Consider the following 14,643-nt stretch of genomic DNA (forward strand, 5'->3'; position numbering starts at 1 on the left):
TTTTGATGTGGCAGAGCTCTTCTTCTGCTGAGCACCACACCCCTTTTCTAGGTGGGTTTTGCTGCTTACCTGTGATATTTTGGGGTTGATTCTTTGGTGCCGTAAAGAAATAGTAACTTTGGGCATGTTCTTCCTTTGGTCATTATGGATGCTAATGGATGCTAATTTGCACATGCTAGGCTTGTGTAGCTTGTGTTTCCCACTGGCCAAGCAAATCTGGAGATGTTCTCAATGATTGTTTTTCTGTTTTGTTTCAGCTGCCTGAATGGCTCCGCAGATTCCCCACCCATGTGCTCCTGCTCTGCTGGATATACAGGGAATGGAACCCATTGCACAGGTATGTTTGGCAACTGTGGCCAAGGTTCAAGATTGTGCAGGAAAATTGTTTTTCTGATCTAACCATTGGTCATCAGTTAGCTAATACTGTGATGGAAGGACTTGTTAGTGCAATTTGGGGATTGTCTAAGCTGAGCATGACTTTTGGACTGGCCTCTCACAGATCTGGATGAGGATCCTGCCTTTAAAGGACCTACAGTTCCACTGAGAGAAAAAAAAAAAAAGGGGGGGGGGGATTTTAATAAAATAATGTGATTTTTATTAAGATGCATGATCATTCTGACACTGTTCATCTTCCCTAGATGCTCTGAGCTGATTCTACTTCTCTTGTTTGTGATCACAGAAATAGATCCATGCATTATTGATCACGGTGGCTGCTCCATAAATGCCGTGTGTACTAAAGTGTCCCCAGGAGAGAGAACCTGTGTTTGCAAGGAAGGCTATGCTGGAGATGGGACGCTGTGCCTGGGTGAGTGCTCAGTGCATGTTTTGATGATGGTGGCAAGACACCATCCACGCAAAAGGGAGTTTAAGGCTAAAAGCATTAAAATTTCAGGTTAAAGCACTGAATAATTTGATTCTTCTTTCAGTCTGTTTATGCAGTCATTGTTTCAGAGTCAGTAATTGCTGGCTTACCTTGATTCAGTAGTGTTTCTGCTTTTTGTTGAGGTGTACACACATTCACGTACCCATGTACCTACGTACCTGTAGGTGCTCAGTGTGCTCCCAAATTCCAACCAGCCATGGGGTCACTGCTGTCCCAGCACAGTGCCACCTCAAACTGGGCAGGGAGCTCACGCTGCCCTTGGCACCTGGCTCTCTGGATGGCCTCAGACCAGCATTTTGTGGTGTTCTGAGATGGGACTGGAGCTGTGGGGGAGTCCAGTCTTCTTGTACCCTTTAAAGCATGCTCAGACGGATGTGGCATCTCAGCAGGCAGATTTATCACAACTCAGAGACCCATGCACGGCACAAGTAAAACTTGTAGTTGTTCCCTGTTCCTTTGCTATCTCAAGTTACTTTGCCATGAAGATGTTTCCCAATCTGGGCAAGTCCTCCCTGTCGCTTTACCGATACCTCTTTGACTCACCAGCTGCCTTGGACAGTCCTCAGCACTAACATGGCCTTACTGTTTTACTTCAGAAATTGATCTGTGTCTTGAAAGCAACGGGGGGTGCCACGCCAACGCAGAGTGTGTTAAAACAGGCCCACGGAAGGTGAGTAACTACGTTGAATGTCAGGGCAACATTATTATGAAATTTGTCACAGGTGTCTAATTCTCTCAAAGGCAATCCTTTCCATGGCAGTGCTCTGCATTGGGATTATTACCTTCCACAGAGAATGTTGCCTGGGAAGGGCTTAAAAAGCTTGCTGCTTCCTTGAAAGCGGATGCTTTCTGTTGGCCAGAGGCGGGAGGCACCCTCAGCCTGTAGTTGTTGGCACAAACATGTTTTTTTCCATGAAGGAATGGAGTGTGTGACAGATGCTTTCCACCCAGCTCAGCCATTGTGTTTTCTTTGCTAGGCTCAAGTTTCAGACTGAGCATCTGTTTTCCCTCCAGGTTGCCTGCAACTGTCTTCCTGGTTACAGCGGGGATGGCGTGAGCCGGTGCAACCCCATCAACTTGTGTGAACAGGTGTGTCTGCATTTTGCTATTACTAGGGGTGAAGGCCGCAGCCTTGATCCCAACAGCTAACAGCAACAGCAGGGTTAGGCTGCGTGCTTAGAGCTGTCTGTCTTGCCTTTTTACATACCTAAGGGATTTCCCAGTGTGTTTGGTTTCCACTGCTTCTCACAGTGACCCACAAGTATCTCAGCCACATAGCACCAAGACTGGATGCCCCTCTTTTGGGAGAAGCAGCACAGCAACACAGGGTTGAAGGCACGTGGGCTTGTTTCTCTGGTTTACTCAAAAGAGTAAGCCATGCTCACAGCATCTCTGCTAAGTCTATTTGTGATCTCTTTGCATCCCAGATTTTGTCATTGTTGTGGCTTTCAAAAATAGGGTACAAAAGTCTTGTTTCACACTAGGATTTGATGTTGAAAAGCCCTTGAGAATCTAAGTGAAGTTTATTCTAAGGCACTCAACAGATGGACGAATGGCTTCCTTTCCGCTGGGCTGGGTATAGTTAGCAGCTCCTGCAGACAGGTGTGGTCATGCAAATTGTTGGTGATGCCTTTCCATGCAAGTCTTTTGCTCTTCTTGCCAGAACAATGGAGGCTGTAGTCCCTTTGGGCTCTGCAAGTACACGGGTCCTGGCACTCGAAACTGCTCCTGCTCTTGGTACAGTGTCGGAGATGGCTTCACCTGCCATGGCAAAGTATATCAGGTGAGAAACATGCACAGCATCTTCTGAGTTCAGGCCTCCTGCCCCACAGCAAACTTCCCTTCAAGCATGAGCTGTGGATCTATAGTGTCATATCAATGTGTGTGTGTGTGGTATAGGAGCAGAGACAGCTGCTCTGAGGTATATTTGGAGTGCCAACTTAGAGAAGAGAATCACAGTAAAGCAACCTTGCTCCAAAGGGAGCTGCAGTATGAATATGAACATTGTGCTGCTCTGATGGCAGCACTGGCTATGCCTCCAAGCATGTCACATTTTATTAAGGGCAAATTTCTCCCCTGGAAACCCACTTCTTCCAGTCTGTGGGTTCAGGGCATGTGTCACCTGTGGCCTTGCCAGAACGTGGGATCTAGTCTGGAAGGAGGCAGTCTCTCTCCTGCTCTGTTGCCAATCTGGTGGCTGTCCTTGGGCACACTGGTGACCGTTTCTGGTAATGGCAAATTAAAAGCAGCCATGCCCATAACAGAGCTTAAAGAAAAGATAGACACTCAGTTTTGTGCTTCTGCTCCTGTGTGTTCAGGAGAGGAGCTTGCCCTGCCAAGGCTATGCGTGCCACTCTGGTAGCAGCACAGTGGGATTGCAGCAGGTGTTTTGTGAAGCACTCGAGGTGTCCCATGAGCACTGAGGCAGTTCAACCTATGAGACAGCCACTGCAGAAGCAGCCCGCTTTTGTGTCTCGGCAAATCCTGCCGTCTCCATCTCTGATGTGAATGGTCCAGGCAGAAATCACTGCCTGCTTTGTAACTTCCACGTCATCCATGCCCACAGTGCTGGCAAGGGAGGGAGGGCAAGGTGGCTGTGGTGTGTCAGAAGAACTTGTTGGAGTGAAAGAGGAAGGAGCAGGTCACTGTGCTGGCTGTTGGTGGAAGAGACTCTGCTAATACCAGCTCTTTCTCTTTGTTTAAGGAGCTCGCAAGGATCAAAGACGCATCCGTGTTCTTTAAGATGATACTGGTTAGTGACAAACGGCTTTTCCCGGTCTGCAATTCCCACTTGTATTTTTTGCAAGAGGTTCTTGCTAACTGGAACTGTGTTTTCTCTTTGCCATCCCACAAATGCTTCCCTGCCACAGGCAGAAAACACCAAGGAGCTCAGTGGAGCAGGGCCTTTCACTGTCTTCGTCCCACGGGCAGATTTCATAGCAAACACCACAACAGTAAGTGTCCTCCCACCCCAAACACTGTCAGGTGTCTGCCAAGTTCCAGTTGTGCCAGGGTCTCCTGTGGGTATGCCCTGAACTGAAGCAGAGACTTCACTGAAGAGCATTAAATGCATCCCCATTCCCCATCAGTGTAAGGTTTGGATGCAGGCTTGCTGCAGACAGTCTGGGCAGGGGTGCACATGGTTTCTGTTGTAAGGAAACCCTTACTGCAGGCTCTGGTGGTCTTCAAAGACCATAAGACTCTGGAATCTTATGGTCCTCAGAGACACTGTACCAAATCAGTGATGTGTGGTGGCTTTCATTGCCCATGGCTATTAGAGGCTGCTAATAGCAAGGCTTCAGAGTATCCGTGATGAAGACCTCTCATTCCTGCCCTGTTCCCTGGGCACTGCCATCCCACTTCAAACTAGTGGAGACCTGAGGGAGGAGAGATCTTCTTCCAGGACCTGATGAACCAAACAGGTCCTTGACCAGCAGCTTTTTGGTGTCATTGAAGTGGAAGATCCTAACACCATCACTGGCAAGTCCTGCTGGGCAGTTTCACACCACCAGCCCCAGCCTTTTTTCCATGGGCCTCCCCTATAGAAGGGAACAATTCCCAAGGACCATGTACCCCAGGCATCACTTGTTCAAGGCCAATGTAGCTATTTGTCCTCCATCAAGGGACCTGAATGCTGTTCTTTGTTGTCTTGATTAAATTTCCCAAAATTCTTGAATGGATTTGTGCATTCGCTGTGTTTTGAGGGAAAGAGCTTTCTACCAGGATGGATCAACAAGGCAGGCCAAGCAGAAGAGCCTGAGGCAATCCAGGTCTCCCTCATCAGGTCTGTGCCTCTCCCACAAGACAAAGAGCCCACAGTGTGATCTCCTTCCTGTTTTCTCTCTGTAGTTTGAGGAGTGGAAGAGCAGAGGTCTCCTCCGGGAGCTGCTTCGCTACCACATGGTGGGTTGCCAGAAACTGCTGTTGAGTGACCTAGAAGACCAAGAGTCCCTTACATCTTTATCTGGCCACAAAATAACGATCACAGAGAAAGAGGTAGTTCTCTAACATCATTCCCTTCCCTGCCTCACTTGACAGGATGTCACTTTTGCTGTCATTTGAAGGCCACGGTGGTGGTGGGTGATCCCCACAGCCTGCAGGTGGCTCACAGGGCCATGCTCTGGTGGGAGTACCTCACTGCATCCCTTCTCTCTCAGAATAGCATCTATCTCAATGGGGAAGCCAAAGTGGTGACGGGTGACATCGTCGGCGTGAATGGGGTCATCCATTTTATCAACAAGATCCTCATTCCAAGTGACCTGGTGGACCATAACATTTCCTTAAAGATCTCACAGGCAAGTTTGAAAGAACGTGCCCTAACATCTGCCACGGTGAAGACAGGGCTACAGTCTTTATCCCCACAACTTTGGTATTGCTGTCCCTGATAAGCCATTTCCCTGCATCCTCAGCCCAAGGCTGTATGTGGTTCTCCTCCTTCCAGCTCCTAGCCACGTAGGTGATGTCTGAGGACACGGATCTGGCTCGTGAAGGTGGCAGCATTTGTGGCATAGCAATATTTGGGCCAGAAAGAGCCATGATCCATCATCAGAGAATAGGGCTGGATGTAGGTAGGGAGGTTGTGTCCCGTGCAAACCATCACATTCCTTTTCCAGTGCAGAGCACATTGCAGTATGGCAGTGAGAGTGTCTTTCAGATACTCCTGAAACAAGTGCTAGCAGCTTATAGCTCCTGGATTTTTCAGTAAATAACACATTCTCTATACAGCACAATAGAGTACTGAAAGCCATCCCATCTCCTGCCGTAGCAGCATCTACCCAGCATGAGACAGAGAAGTAGCAGCTGCTGAATGCCAGCCCTAGCCATTAGGTGTGACAGCAACAGAGATGAATTTGTCTTGTTTAGCTACTGTGGTTGTAAACCACCTGGTTTCGCCCCTGCACCACCACTCCAGGTCCTGGGGGGGGGTCTCTCTGCTGCCAGGTAGAAACTGGCCCTGTGGCAAAAGGCAACCTCCATAGGTTGGAAGGTTCTCACACTCATTTCTACACAGAGATTGGAGCTGTTCCGACCAGTTCTTGCTTGTGCATGGAAAGGGAGCTTTTCACCCCATAAGGAGTTAGTTTTGTCACTAACACAGCAGTCGGAAGGCTGGCACCAACCACCAAGGCAGACACCGGAATGGATGCACTGGGCTTTGTGACAGGTCGTCTCAATATCTGGGAGAACCACTGCAAGCTACCTATAGAAGGGACTGTGACCTGAGTCAGGCTGGCACGGTGGCTTTTTTCCTGGCGCCTCTTAGTGACAGTTTGTTTTTTTCCTCCTGCAGCAAAATATCACAGAAGTGGCAGAGGCCTTTGGGTACACCATTTATAGCAAGCTGCTGAAGGTGAGCGACCTGACTCCTGCTGTTCCATGGGAAGCTGATGTGTACACATGCGTGTTCACTTTTGGCTTGTGGCTTTTTCTTTGCATCCCCTCTTATCTTGGACAGGATGCGGAGCTGCTGCCACTGATTAGTAACCCTCTGCATAGACCCTTCACCATGCTGTGGCCTACAGATGCTGCATTCAATGCCCTTTCGGAGAAAAGGCAGGAGTGGCTGTACCGCAGAGAGCATCGGGACATGCTGGCCTCCTACCTCAAAGCACACATGATCAGAGACACAAAGGTAAATGTGACACCATTCCACCCACAGCAGCTTTACATGCTGCCATGTCACACCCCCTCTCAGTGCGGCTGCTGACCCTGTTCCTCACCAAGCAGCATCCCCTTTTGGAATACGAGCAGCCAGTTTTGCTTGTCTCTCCCATGTTCTTTTTCCCTTCTTAGATTGTTGCTGGTAACATGCCCCAAGTCAAGTTCATACGGACCATGCACGGCTCCACCATCTCATTCAGCTGCAGCAAAACCCACACGGTACGCGATGGTGATGCCAGGCTCTGCTTCTGCTGTCAGCTGTCAGCTGATGCTCTGTGTTGATCACCAGCAGGAAGGGAACATAGAGTTGGGATGCTGGCCCTTTAGAGAGGCTCAAGACTCAGAGGCCAGCTGGCAGAAAAGGGCAGAGGCACATGTATCTACAGACACCTGCAGTGCTGACCAGATTGCTAAACCAGCCGTGGGGTGCCATGACCTTTCCATGACATGTGTCACATGGACGGAGAGGTGGCTGTGAAAAATGACATTTGGGTGGCTAAGGACATGAGTGCAGAGAGTCTGAAGAGTTCTCAGGGTGACTGAGAAGTCATGACAGCCAAAAAGGGTGATCCTCAGGTAGTGCAGTCAGGGTATGGGATGTGCCAGGATCACAAGTTGTTTTCTTCCTTTGGTAGGGGGAGCTTATGGTGGGGAACGGTGATGCCATGATCGTTCAGAGGCACATGGAGTTCAGTGGGGGCATTGCTTATGGCATCGATAAACTGTTGGAGCCACCAGATCTGGGATCTCGGTGTGATGAGTTCGTCTTCGTTGAGCTGCAGGTGAGCACTTCAGATAAAGTTGAAGAGAACCTGCACTGTCTGTTGAGCCCTTGCCAAGGAAGAGGGATGTTAGGAGGGCTTACCGCTCTTCCTTGGCAAAGCTCAGTGCAGCTGAGAGAGGCAGAAATGCATATTAAGTTGCTTTGGGGTTTCTTTCTCCCCTCCACAGAGATCTCCGGAGAGCTGCGGACTCTGTGGCTTCGAGCCGCCCTGCCCTCCTGGCTCAGTTCATCGGGTAAAGCTCCCATCTTTGCCACCAAGGTGGCCTGTTGCAGGGCTGATGACAATACCCACGTGCCCCTCGTGTTTCAGCCACAAAATGAGGGCACACCTTGGTGTAGCAAGTCCCTTGGTTTTTGGTCACACTGTTTTGTAGAACAGGAGATGGGCTGAGCAATGTGGGATCAGGGACCACAGTGGTCCTTACCTGGTCAATCCCAAAGGGGTGACGGGGCTGCGTGGGTCCAGCTTCATCCTTGAAGTAGCACGGGGGGTCTTTTGGGAGGGAGTGTCACAGCAAAAGAGCTCAGGCTGGCCGCTGGAGCTTCCCCGGGGATCAGGCGGGGAGCAGCTTTGTGCCCTGCTCACTGCAATGCCCGTTGTCCCTCACGTGCTGGGTTCCTGGCATGTCCCCATGTTACTCCCACGGCTCACCAGCCCCACCACATGTTAGGAAGCCTCTGCTTCTCGGTATAAAACTGAATGGGTGGCACAGAAATGTCAAGGTGAGGTGTCAGGGACACAGTATCCAGCGACAATGTGGCAAACTCTGTGTTTTGCCTGTTTCCTCGCAGGGGGGAACCAGGGGCTGCTACTATTACGGAAACCAGCTGTTCAGAAACACTTTTCTGTTTCACCACTCCTCCTTGTTGCGGCCATCCTGGCCGCCCTCCCCGTGGGACCCCCTCAGAAGACACTTCTCTTCCAGGGGGTCTAGGAAGCAAGGCTGTGAGAGGATCTGCATTTCCACCCAGTGGGTCCCCCAGTGCTGCAAGAACCACTATGGCCGCGACTGTCGGGGTAAGGAGGCGTGAGACCCTTCCTGGCCCTTTCTCTCATGCCAAGAAGGCAGTTTCATTCAGCATGGATTTCTGATGCCTACAAATACACTTCCCCAGGGAAGGGGAAGGGAAAGGGTGGGCAACACCCCAGGGGAGGAACCCCAGCCCATAAAGGGTGTCGGGAACAATCGATCCCCTGTGGATGGTATTGTACCAGGGAATTCCCTTTCCTTGATGAATCCCATGGGGAGCCCTGGGCGCCAGGCAGCTGGCGGTAGTTGTCACACATATCACTGGTCCCTAGACGTATCCAGTGCACAACCATTCCCAGGCACCTGCCCCTCTGTGCTTCATGCACAGGCAGCTTTCATGTACCTGGATGAGTCTGCTGCCAGGTTAGCATGGGGCAGGCCAGCACAGACTCAGCATCCCTGGGAGCAACCAGGCTGGAAACCAGGCCAAATTTGCTCTTCTTGCCCTCATTCCCAAAGCTTTTAGTCAGGGGATGTCCCCAGTGCTCCCTCCCAGGACTGCCAAACACGCTGTAAGGCACATTCACATGGCACCTGGTGCACAGGCTCTGTGCAGGGCAGCAGGCACTCCCCTCCGGTGCAGGGCCACTTTGTCACCACTGCCTCACTGAGGTGCCCTGTTCACAGCATGCCCGGGAGGGCTTGAGGCGCCATGCGGTAACCGTGGTACCTGCGACGACAAAATCCGAGGCTCTGGGAGGTGCAACTGCAGCCAGGCCTTCATTGGGACCAGCTGTGAGCTGTGTGCTCCTGGCAGATACGGGCCCAGCTGCCAAGGTAAGGGTGCACAGATGGTTTGTACACAGATGACTGCAGCACATGGTGCTATTTGGAAGGGGGGATAGATGCTGGGTGACTTTTTTGCAGCTTACAGCATGGGAATCAGCTCTGCCACGTGTGGCTGTTCCCCACAACACTCGGGTCAGATCTCTAGGGCTGGGGACACCCCTCCCTGGGCTCTCTGCAGGACAGCTGTTGCGCCAGGTGTAGTTTCAAGAAGGCTCTGGGTTCAAAGACCCCCTTCTGGTTTGTCACACCCAGCTGAGAGCCCGTGTTTGGCCGAAATACTGGGGTGTGCTCAGCAGGGACCTGTGCCCATGTGAGGCAAGGGGAAGGAAAAGGCAGTTTCCCCTGTCCCATGCTGGGCAGATCTTGACTCTCCAGGAACGTTTTTAAGGGCTGATTATTGGCAGGGACTCAGAGGGAGAAGGCATCACTAGAAGTGCCCAAGAAAGGGAAATGCTGGGGGTCTGTGGGAGCTTCCCCTCCTGCGTGGAGGATACGTCCTGCAGAGATGGGGGGGTCTGGGCTGGCAGCAATGGGAAGGGGTGTGCGTGCGTGTGTGTGTGTGTGTGTGTGTACTGCCATGGCTGCCTGTACACACTGCTCACACAAGCACATTTCTGTCCCGTGGCCTTTGGCTGCAGTGCAGGCAGGTGCCATTACAGCATTCTTTACCCATTCCTCACAGAATGCAAATGCACGGAGAACGGTGTGTGCAATGGAGGACTGCATGGCGATGGCTTCTGCTTCTGTGCTGAGGGCTGGACTGGAGAACGCTGTGAAACCAGGCTAGGTGAGGGGTGCCAGGCCCCACCGCTGCCTAAACCCTGACTTTGTACTGCCCCCAGTGTGAGGGACAAGTCCTGTTCCCACAGTGCTGCTCATGGTCTTGCCTTGGGACAGCACAGTGCTCCTACAGCAACCCTGGGGGTGTTTCTTTGGGGCTGATGAATGGCACCTCCCACAACCCCCAAAAAACCCTGGTTCCATCACCTGCTGTTCCCTGGGACTCAGAGAACGAGCAGCCAGTCAGAACTATCTCCAAAAAGGAGCTATCAACTGGGGGGAAATGGAGGGCCACGGCTTATCCTGAGAGCTGGTCTCAGTTACTGAACTCCACAAGGGTTGGGGAGCCTCTGGGGCAGAGGCAGGTGGTGGCAGCCATGCCCGTGTTGCAGCCTTTGCATCACACGTGTGGTTTTCTGACCTGTGTGCACTCTGGTTTCAGTCATGACACCTGAATGCTCGCCGCCATGTCATCCCCAAGCTGCCTGCCGCTCCGGCAACCTCTGCGAATGCAACCTACACTACGAGGGAGATGGTAGAATGTGCACAGGTGAGGGGGAGCCACCAGGGGATGGGGTGGCAGGGTGGTGAGAGAGGGTAAAAGTGGACAACGTGGCACGACAAGAGGTGACAGCCTCCTGAGCAGTTCCATGGAGGAAGGCAAGACAGACAGACCACCAGGGGACTGAGCAAAGTAGGTTAGTTAACGCAGTGCTTTTATCCGTACAGTGATTGACATGTGCAGCCAGGACAACGGGGGGTGTGCTGCACAGGCACAATGCACGCAGGTTGGTGTCAACATCTCCTGTGCCTGTGCTGCTGGGTACCGAGGAGACGGCTACGTCTGCGACCCCATAGACCGGTGTGCAGATGGAAGGAATGGGGACTGCAGCGAGCACGCCAAGTGCATCAGCACTGGTCCAGTGAGTACATCCCATATGTCAAGGGGCATCTGCATGCCTGTGAGAGCAGCTGCAGGACAGTGATGTGACCGTGTCCCCTGCTGCTGTAGGCCCCCTGCCTGCCCGGCCTCTCTGGTCTCAGGTATTGCGCTCATCCTGCAGGCCCTGCTAATGTATTTCTGAGGCCATTTCCCCCCATCCCTCTGTCCAACAGGTGTAAGTGGTGCGAGTCATGGCATTTCTGGACTGTTGTGGGGGTTGTGGGGTGGTCCTCTGGGGACGATGCCAGCCATTTTGGCAGAGGAACCAGAGCTGCTCACTGCAGAAGGGACACAGAACGTGATGCAGTGCAAGACTCATGAGCCATGTACCCATGAGCTGAGCTGTCTTACAAACAGCACGTGGCAAGGAATCAGTGTGACATTTTTGGCAGGGTTATGTGCAATTGGGTGTGGGACAGAAGGATGTAGGACAGAAGCCATGCAGCCTAAGGGTCGCACGTTGTGCCACGGTCCTGGTGGGCTGCGGAGGCATTCTGAAGGCTCGTCCCCAGGTTCACAGGGATGCACAGTTTGCCAGCTCTTTGCATGTTTTCACATGCCGGCCTTCCTTCGTGCTGCAGAACGAGCGGCGCTGTGAGTGCAAGCGGGGCTATGTTGGCGATGGGATCCAGTGCCTGGAGGAGGCGGTGCCACCCATGGACCGGTGCCTGGACAACAACGGGCAGTGCCACCGGGAGGCCATCTGCACCGACCTGCACTTCCACGGTGAGCATGCTGTGATATGAGCCATGATGAGACCACCCTCCGTCATCCTTCACCTTGTGGCTGGGGCATCCCTCAGGAGAGGTGGGAGAAGCAAGGGGCCTGGACTCGTTACTGCAGCTTGGTCTGGTTTTCACAATCCCTTTTTCCCCTCCATGTTATACAGGGGAGGATGAACCTGCACCCATCCTCCGCACCCACCCTTGGCTGGCTGTGCCACCTGCACTCAGACAGGGGACCCACGCTGCGGGGAGCAGGCTGGGAGACTGCTCGCTTTCGGTGCTGTGCTGATGCTCCTGGGACTTGTTATTTTGCAGATAAGACGATGGGTGTATTTCATCTGCAGTCACCCCGAAAGAAGTATGACTTCACTTACGAGCAGGCACAGAGGGCCTGCGCGGCAGAAGGCGCCTCCTTGGCCACTTTCCGGCAGCTCTCGGCAGCACAGCAGGTCAGCAGGGTGGGGGCACGGTGTCCATTTGCCTGTCGGTGCTTCCTCAGCCTCCAACAGAAGAAGTCGTGGGGACAGCAGTGGGCAGCCTTACCAAAAGCATTTGCTTTTGGTGAAGAAGCTGCTCTCCCTGGTGTATGTAGCCAATTTCAGCAGCCCAGAGGGTGATCAGGTCGTGGTAGCCTTTATTCAGTAAGTCATCCCCAAAACAACTGACATGGGACAGCTGAGGCATGAGGGATGGACCTCAGCTGGTCCTTCGCTTTTGCCCCATGGTCCATGAAACCAGGAGGGCTGCTGGCTCCCACTAGCCATGCTGGGCCATAGCTTGAGGCAAAACCCAGCCCTACCACATGCCAGGAGAACACAGTCTGAGGCTGCACGATGGAAGTGTGCATGAGGGCACACAAAAGCTGGCCTGGAGCTATTATTTTTTAATCTAACGATCCATTTTCCTCTGCCAGATGGGATTCCATCTGTGCCTGGTGGGGTGGCTGGACAACGGCACGGCTGGATACCCCACGGCCTACCCCAACCCCAGCTGCGGGGCTAACCGGGTGGGCATCGTGGACTACGGCACCAGAAGCAACCTGAGTGAGACCTGGGATGCCTTCTGCTACCGGGAGAAGGGTGAGTGGCATGAGCACCTTCCCTGGAGAACATCCTGCCCAGCACAAGCGAAGGCTGCGGGGACAGAGCTGCCCCGAGGGCACATCCCCTCTCCCCACACCCGTGTCAGGAGGGAACACACTGAGGGCCACCCAGAAGCCAAGGCAGTGGGGGTCTGTGCAGCCACCATGGGCACGTCAAGGCACAGCTCGATGTTCCTTTGCAGATCTGGTGTGCAACTGCCGGGAAGGATTTGTGGGAGATGGGTATTCCTGCAACGGCAAACTCCCCGAGGTGCTCGCAGACCACCCTCGCTTCTCCACCTTCTATTCCGTAAGAAATGAGCTCCTGGGTCCTTGGTGTGCCAGCAGCTGGGCACAGGGGGAACGGGAGGGATCGAGGGCAAGCAGGAGGAACAAGAGGGGTTCAGCCTGTGTGCTGGGGCAGAGTGCAAACAGCAAGGCATTTTCTTTCCAAGGTCGGGGGGGATGCTTCTTGGGCTGGGCACGATTACTGCTTCAAGCTGACTGCAGTGTCCTAATGGGGAAGATTTCCTGTCTTTTCCAGATGTTGCTTGATTTTGCCAATGACACAGAAGAAGGATTGGATTTTTTCATCTATTTGTCCGATGACTCCGCTCCCAAAACTCTCTTTGTGCCCCTGAATTCTGGCTTTGCAAAAAATGAAGTAAGTGAACAGGGACAGAGTGGCCACTTGAGGGTGCATGGAACAAAGGGGAGCTGTCTCAGCCACTTCCCATCCCTGCTCTGCCTTGCTTTTTCAGACACTGACAGGAGAAGAACTGAAGCTTCATGTGTCATCCAGCAATGTTGTGCTCTTCAGCTTCAACCTCACAGCAGGCACCAACATCACATCCCAGTCAGGACATGATCTCCACGTGTCAGACCTTCCCGTGGGGAATGGCACAGAGCAGGCGGTACGTTTGACGTCCAAGGAGGATGGAAAACCCCACAACCTTCCACCCCCCTTCTATTTTGAGACAGGAAACACAGGGGAGGCTTGCTGATCGAGTGCCAGCACCTCTATCCCATACTGTAGGGTGCCAGGGGAATCAATGACAAGATGATCGTGGAGTGGGACATCGTGGCTTCCAATGGCATCATCCACGCCATCGCGGAGCCACTGAGGATCCCACCGCCCGCCGTGCACATCAGTCAGGTGAGTGTCTGAGGGCACGTGTGGGGATGGGTGGTGCCAAAGGAGCTGGAGAATAGGGAGAATAGCCCCCGTGCCGGGGCTGCTCCTCTCACTGTTCTTCACCGCAGGTCAACGGCAGGGCCCAGCCCGGGGGCTCTGTGGCCGTGGGGCTGGCATCAGCCCTGGGCCTTGCACTGGTGCTGGCGGCCGGCGCTGGAGTCGCCTACTGCTGGGTGAAGCGGCGCCAGCGGGACGGGCAGTTCGGGTACCTCCAGGTACGAACGGGGGGGGAGCCCTAGGGCTGGTGTGGGGTTTTCATTCTTCACTTGTAGTGTTTTGTTTTTATTTTTTATTTCTCCTTTTTTCTTGTTTTAATCCCTTTTAGCCTACATTTATTTTTTATTATTTTGGTTTTTTATTTTTATTGATTTCATTTTTTTAATTTTTAATTCCTTTTAATCTAGGTTTATTCTTTATTACATTTCGGTTTTTTACTTCTATTTATTTTTCTTGTTTTAATTACTTTTAACCTAATTTATTTTTTATTAATTTCATTTTTATTGATTGTTTTTCTTGTTTTCATCATTTTTAACCTACATTTATTTTTTTATTACATTTTGTTTTTTATTTTTATTTATTTTTCTTGATTTCTTTTTTTTAATTTTCATTTTAATTCCTTTTAACCTAGGTTTATTCTTTATTACATTTCGGTTTTTTACTTCTATTTATTTTTCTTGTTTTAATTACTTTTAACCTACATTTATTAATTCCATTTTTATTTTTTATTTATTGTTTTTCTTGTTTTCGGTATTTTTAACCTATTTTTATTTC

General features: G+C 51.8%; 1 protein-coding gene across 3 annotated transcripts in view; it reads left to right on the forward strand.

Moving 5' to 3' along the window:
* Positions 1 to 14,188, forward strand: part of STAB1 (stabilin 1) — a 58,927-nt gene extending 44,739 nt beyond the window's left edge. For all 3 annotated transcript variants that reach the window (XM_032194328.1, XM_032194330.1, XM_032194329.1), the window contains 27 exons: positions 258 to 337; positions 680 to 805; positions 1,480 to 1,553; positions 1,898 to 1,972; positions 2,547 to 2,666; positions 3,588 to 3,635; positions 3,754 to 3,837; positions 4,733 to 4,879; positions 5,041 to 5,178; positions 6,174 to 6,233; positions 6,339 to 6,515; positions 6,677 to 6,763; positions 7,180 to 7,326; positions 7,496 to 7,561; positions 8,121 to 8,346; positions 8,987 to 9,136; positions 9,831 to 9,935; positions 10,371 to 10,478; positions 10,658 to 10,851; positions 11,453 to 11,597; positions 11,912 to 12,045; positions 12,510 to 12,675; positions 12,881 to 12,987; positions 13,222 to 13,341; positions 13,439 to 13,591; positions 13,714 to 13,833; positions 13,941 to 14,188. In XM_032194328.1, the coding sequence (XP_032050219.1) occupies positions 258 to 337; positions 680 to 805; positions 1,480 to 1,553; positions 1,898 to 1,972; positions 2,547 to 2,666; positions 3,588 to 3,635; positions 3,754 to 3,837; positions 4,733 to 4,879; positions 5,041 to 5,178; positions 6,174 to 6,233; positions 6,339 to 6,515; positions 6,677 to 6,763; positions 7,180 to 7,326; positions 7,496 to 7,561; positions 8,121 to 8,346; positions 8,987 to 9,136; positions 9,831 to 9,935; positions 10,371 to 10,478; positions 10,658 to 10,851; positions 11,453 to 11,597; positions 11,912 to 12,045; positions 12,510 to 12,675; positions 12,881 to 12,987; positions 13,222 to 13,341; positions 13,439 to 13,591; positions 13,714 to 13,833; positions 13,941 to 14,111 (3,328 nt within the window). In that variant the 3' untranslated portion in view covers positions 14,112 to 14,188. The remainder of the gene's footprint in view (positions 1 to 257; positions 338 to 679; positions 806 to 1,479; positions 1,554 to 1,897; positions 1,973 to 2,546; positions 2,667 to 3,587; positions 3,636 to 3,753; positions 3,838 to 4,732; positions 4,880 to 5,040; positions 5,179 to 6,173; positions 6,234 to 6,338; positions 6,516 to 6,676; positions 6,764 to 7,179; positions 7,327 to 7,495; positions 7,562 to 8,120; positions 8,347 to 8,986; positions 9,137 to 9,830; positions 9,936 to 10,370; positions 10,479 to 10,657; positions 10,852 to 11,452; positions 11,598 to 11,911; positions 12,046 to 12,509; positions 12,676 to 12,880; positions 12,988 to 13,221; positions 13,342 to 13,438; positions 13,592 to 13,713; positions 13,834 to 13,940) is intronic.
* The last annotated feature ends 455 nt before the right edge of the window (positions 14,189 to 14,643 follow it).

The sequence above is a fragment of the Aythya fuligula genome, chromosome 10 (genome assembly GCF_009819795.1).
Source record: "Aythya fuligula isolate bAytFul2 chromosome 10, bAytFul2.pri, whole genome shotgun sequence".
Taxonomy (NCBI): Eukaryota; Metazoa; Chordata; class Aves; order Anseriformes; family Anatidae; genus Aythya; species Aythya fuligula.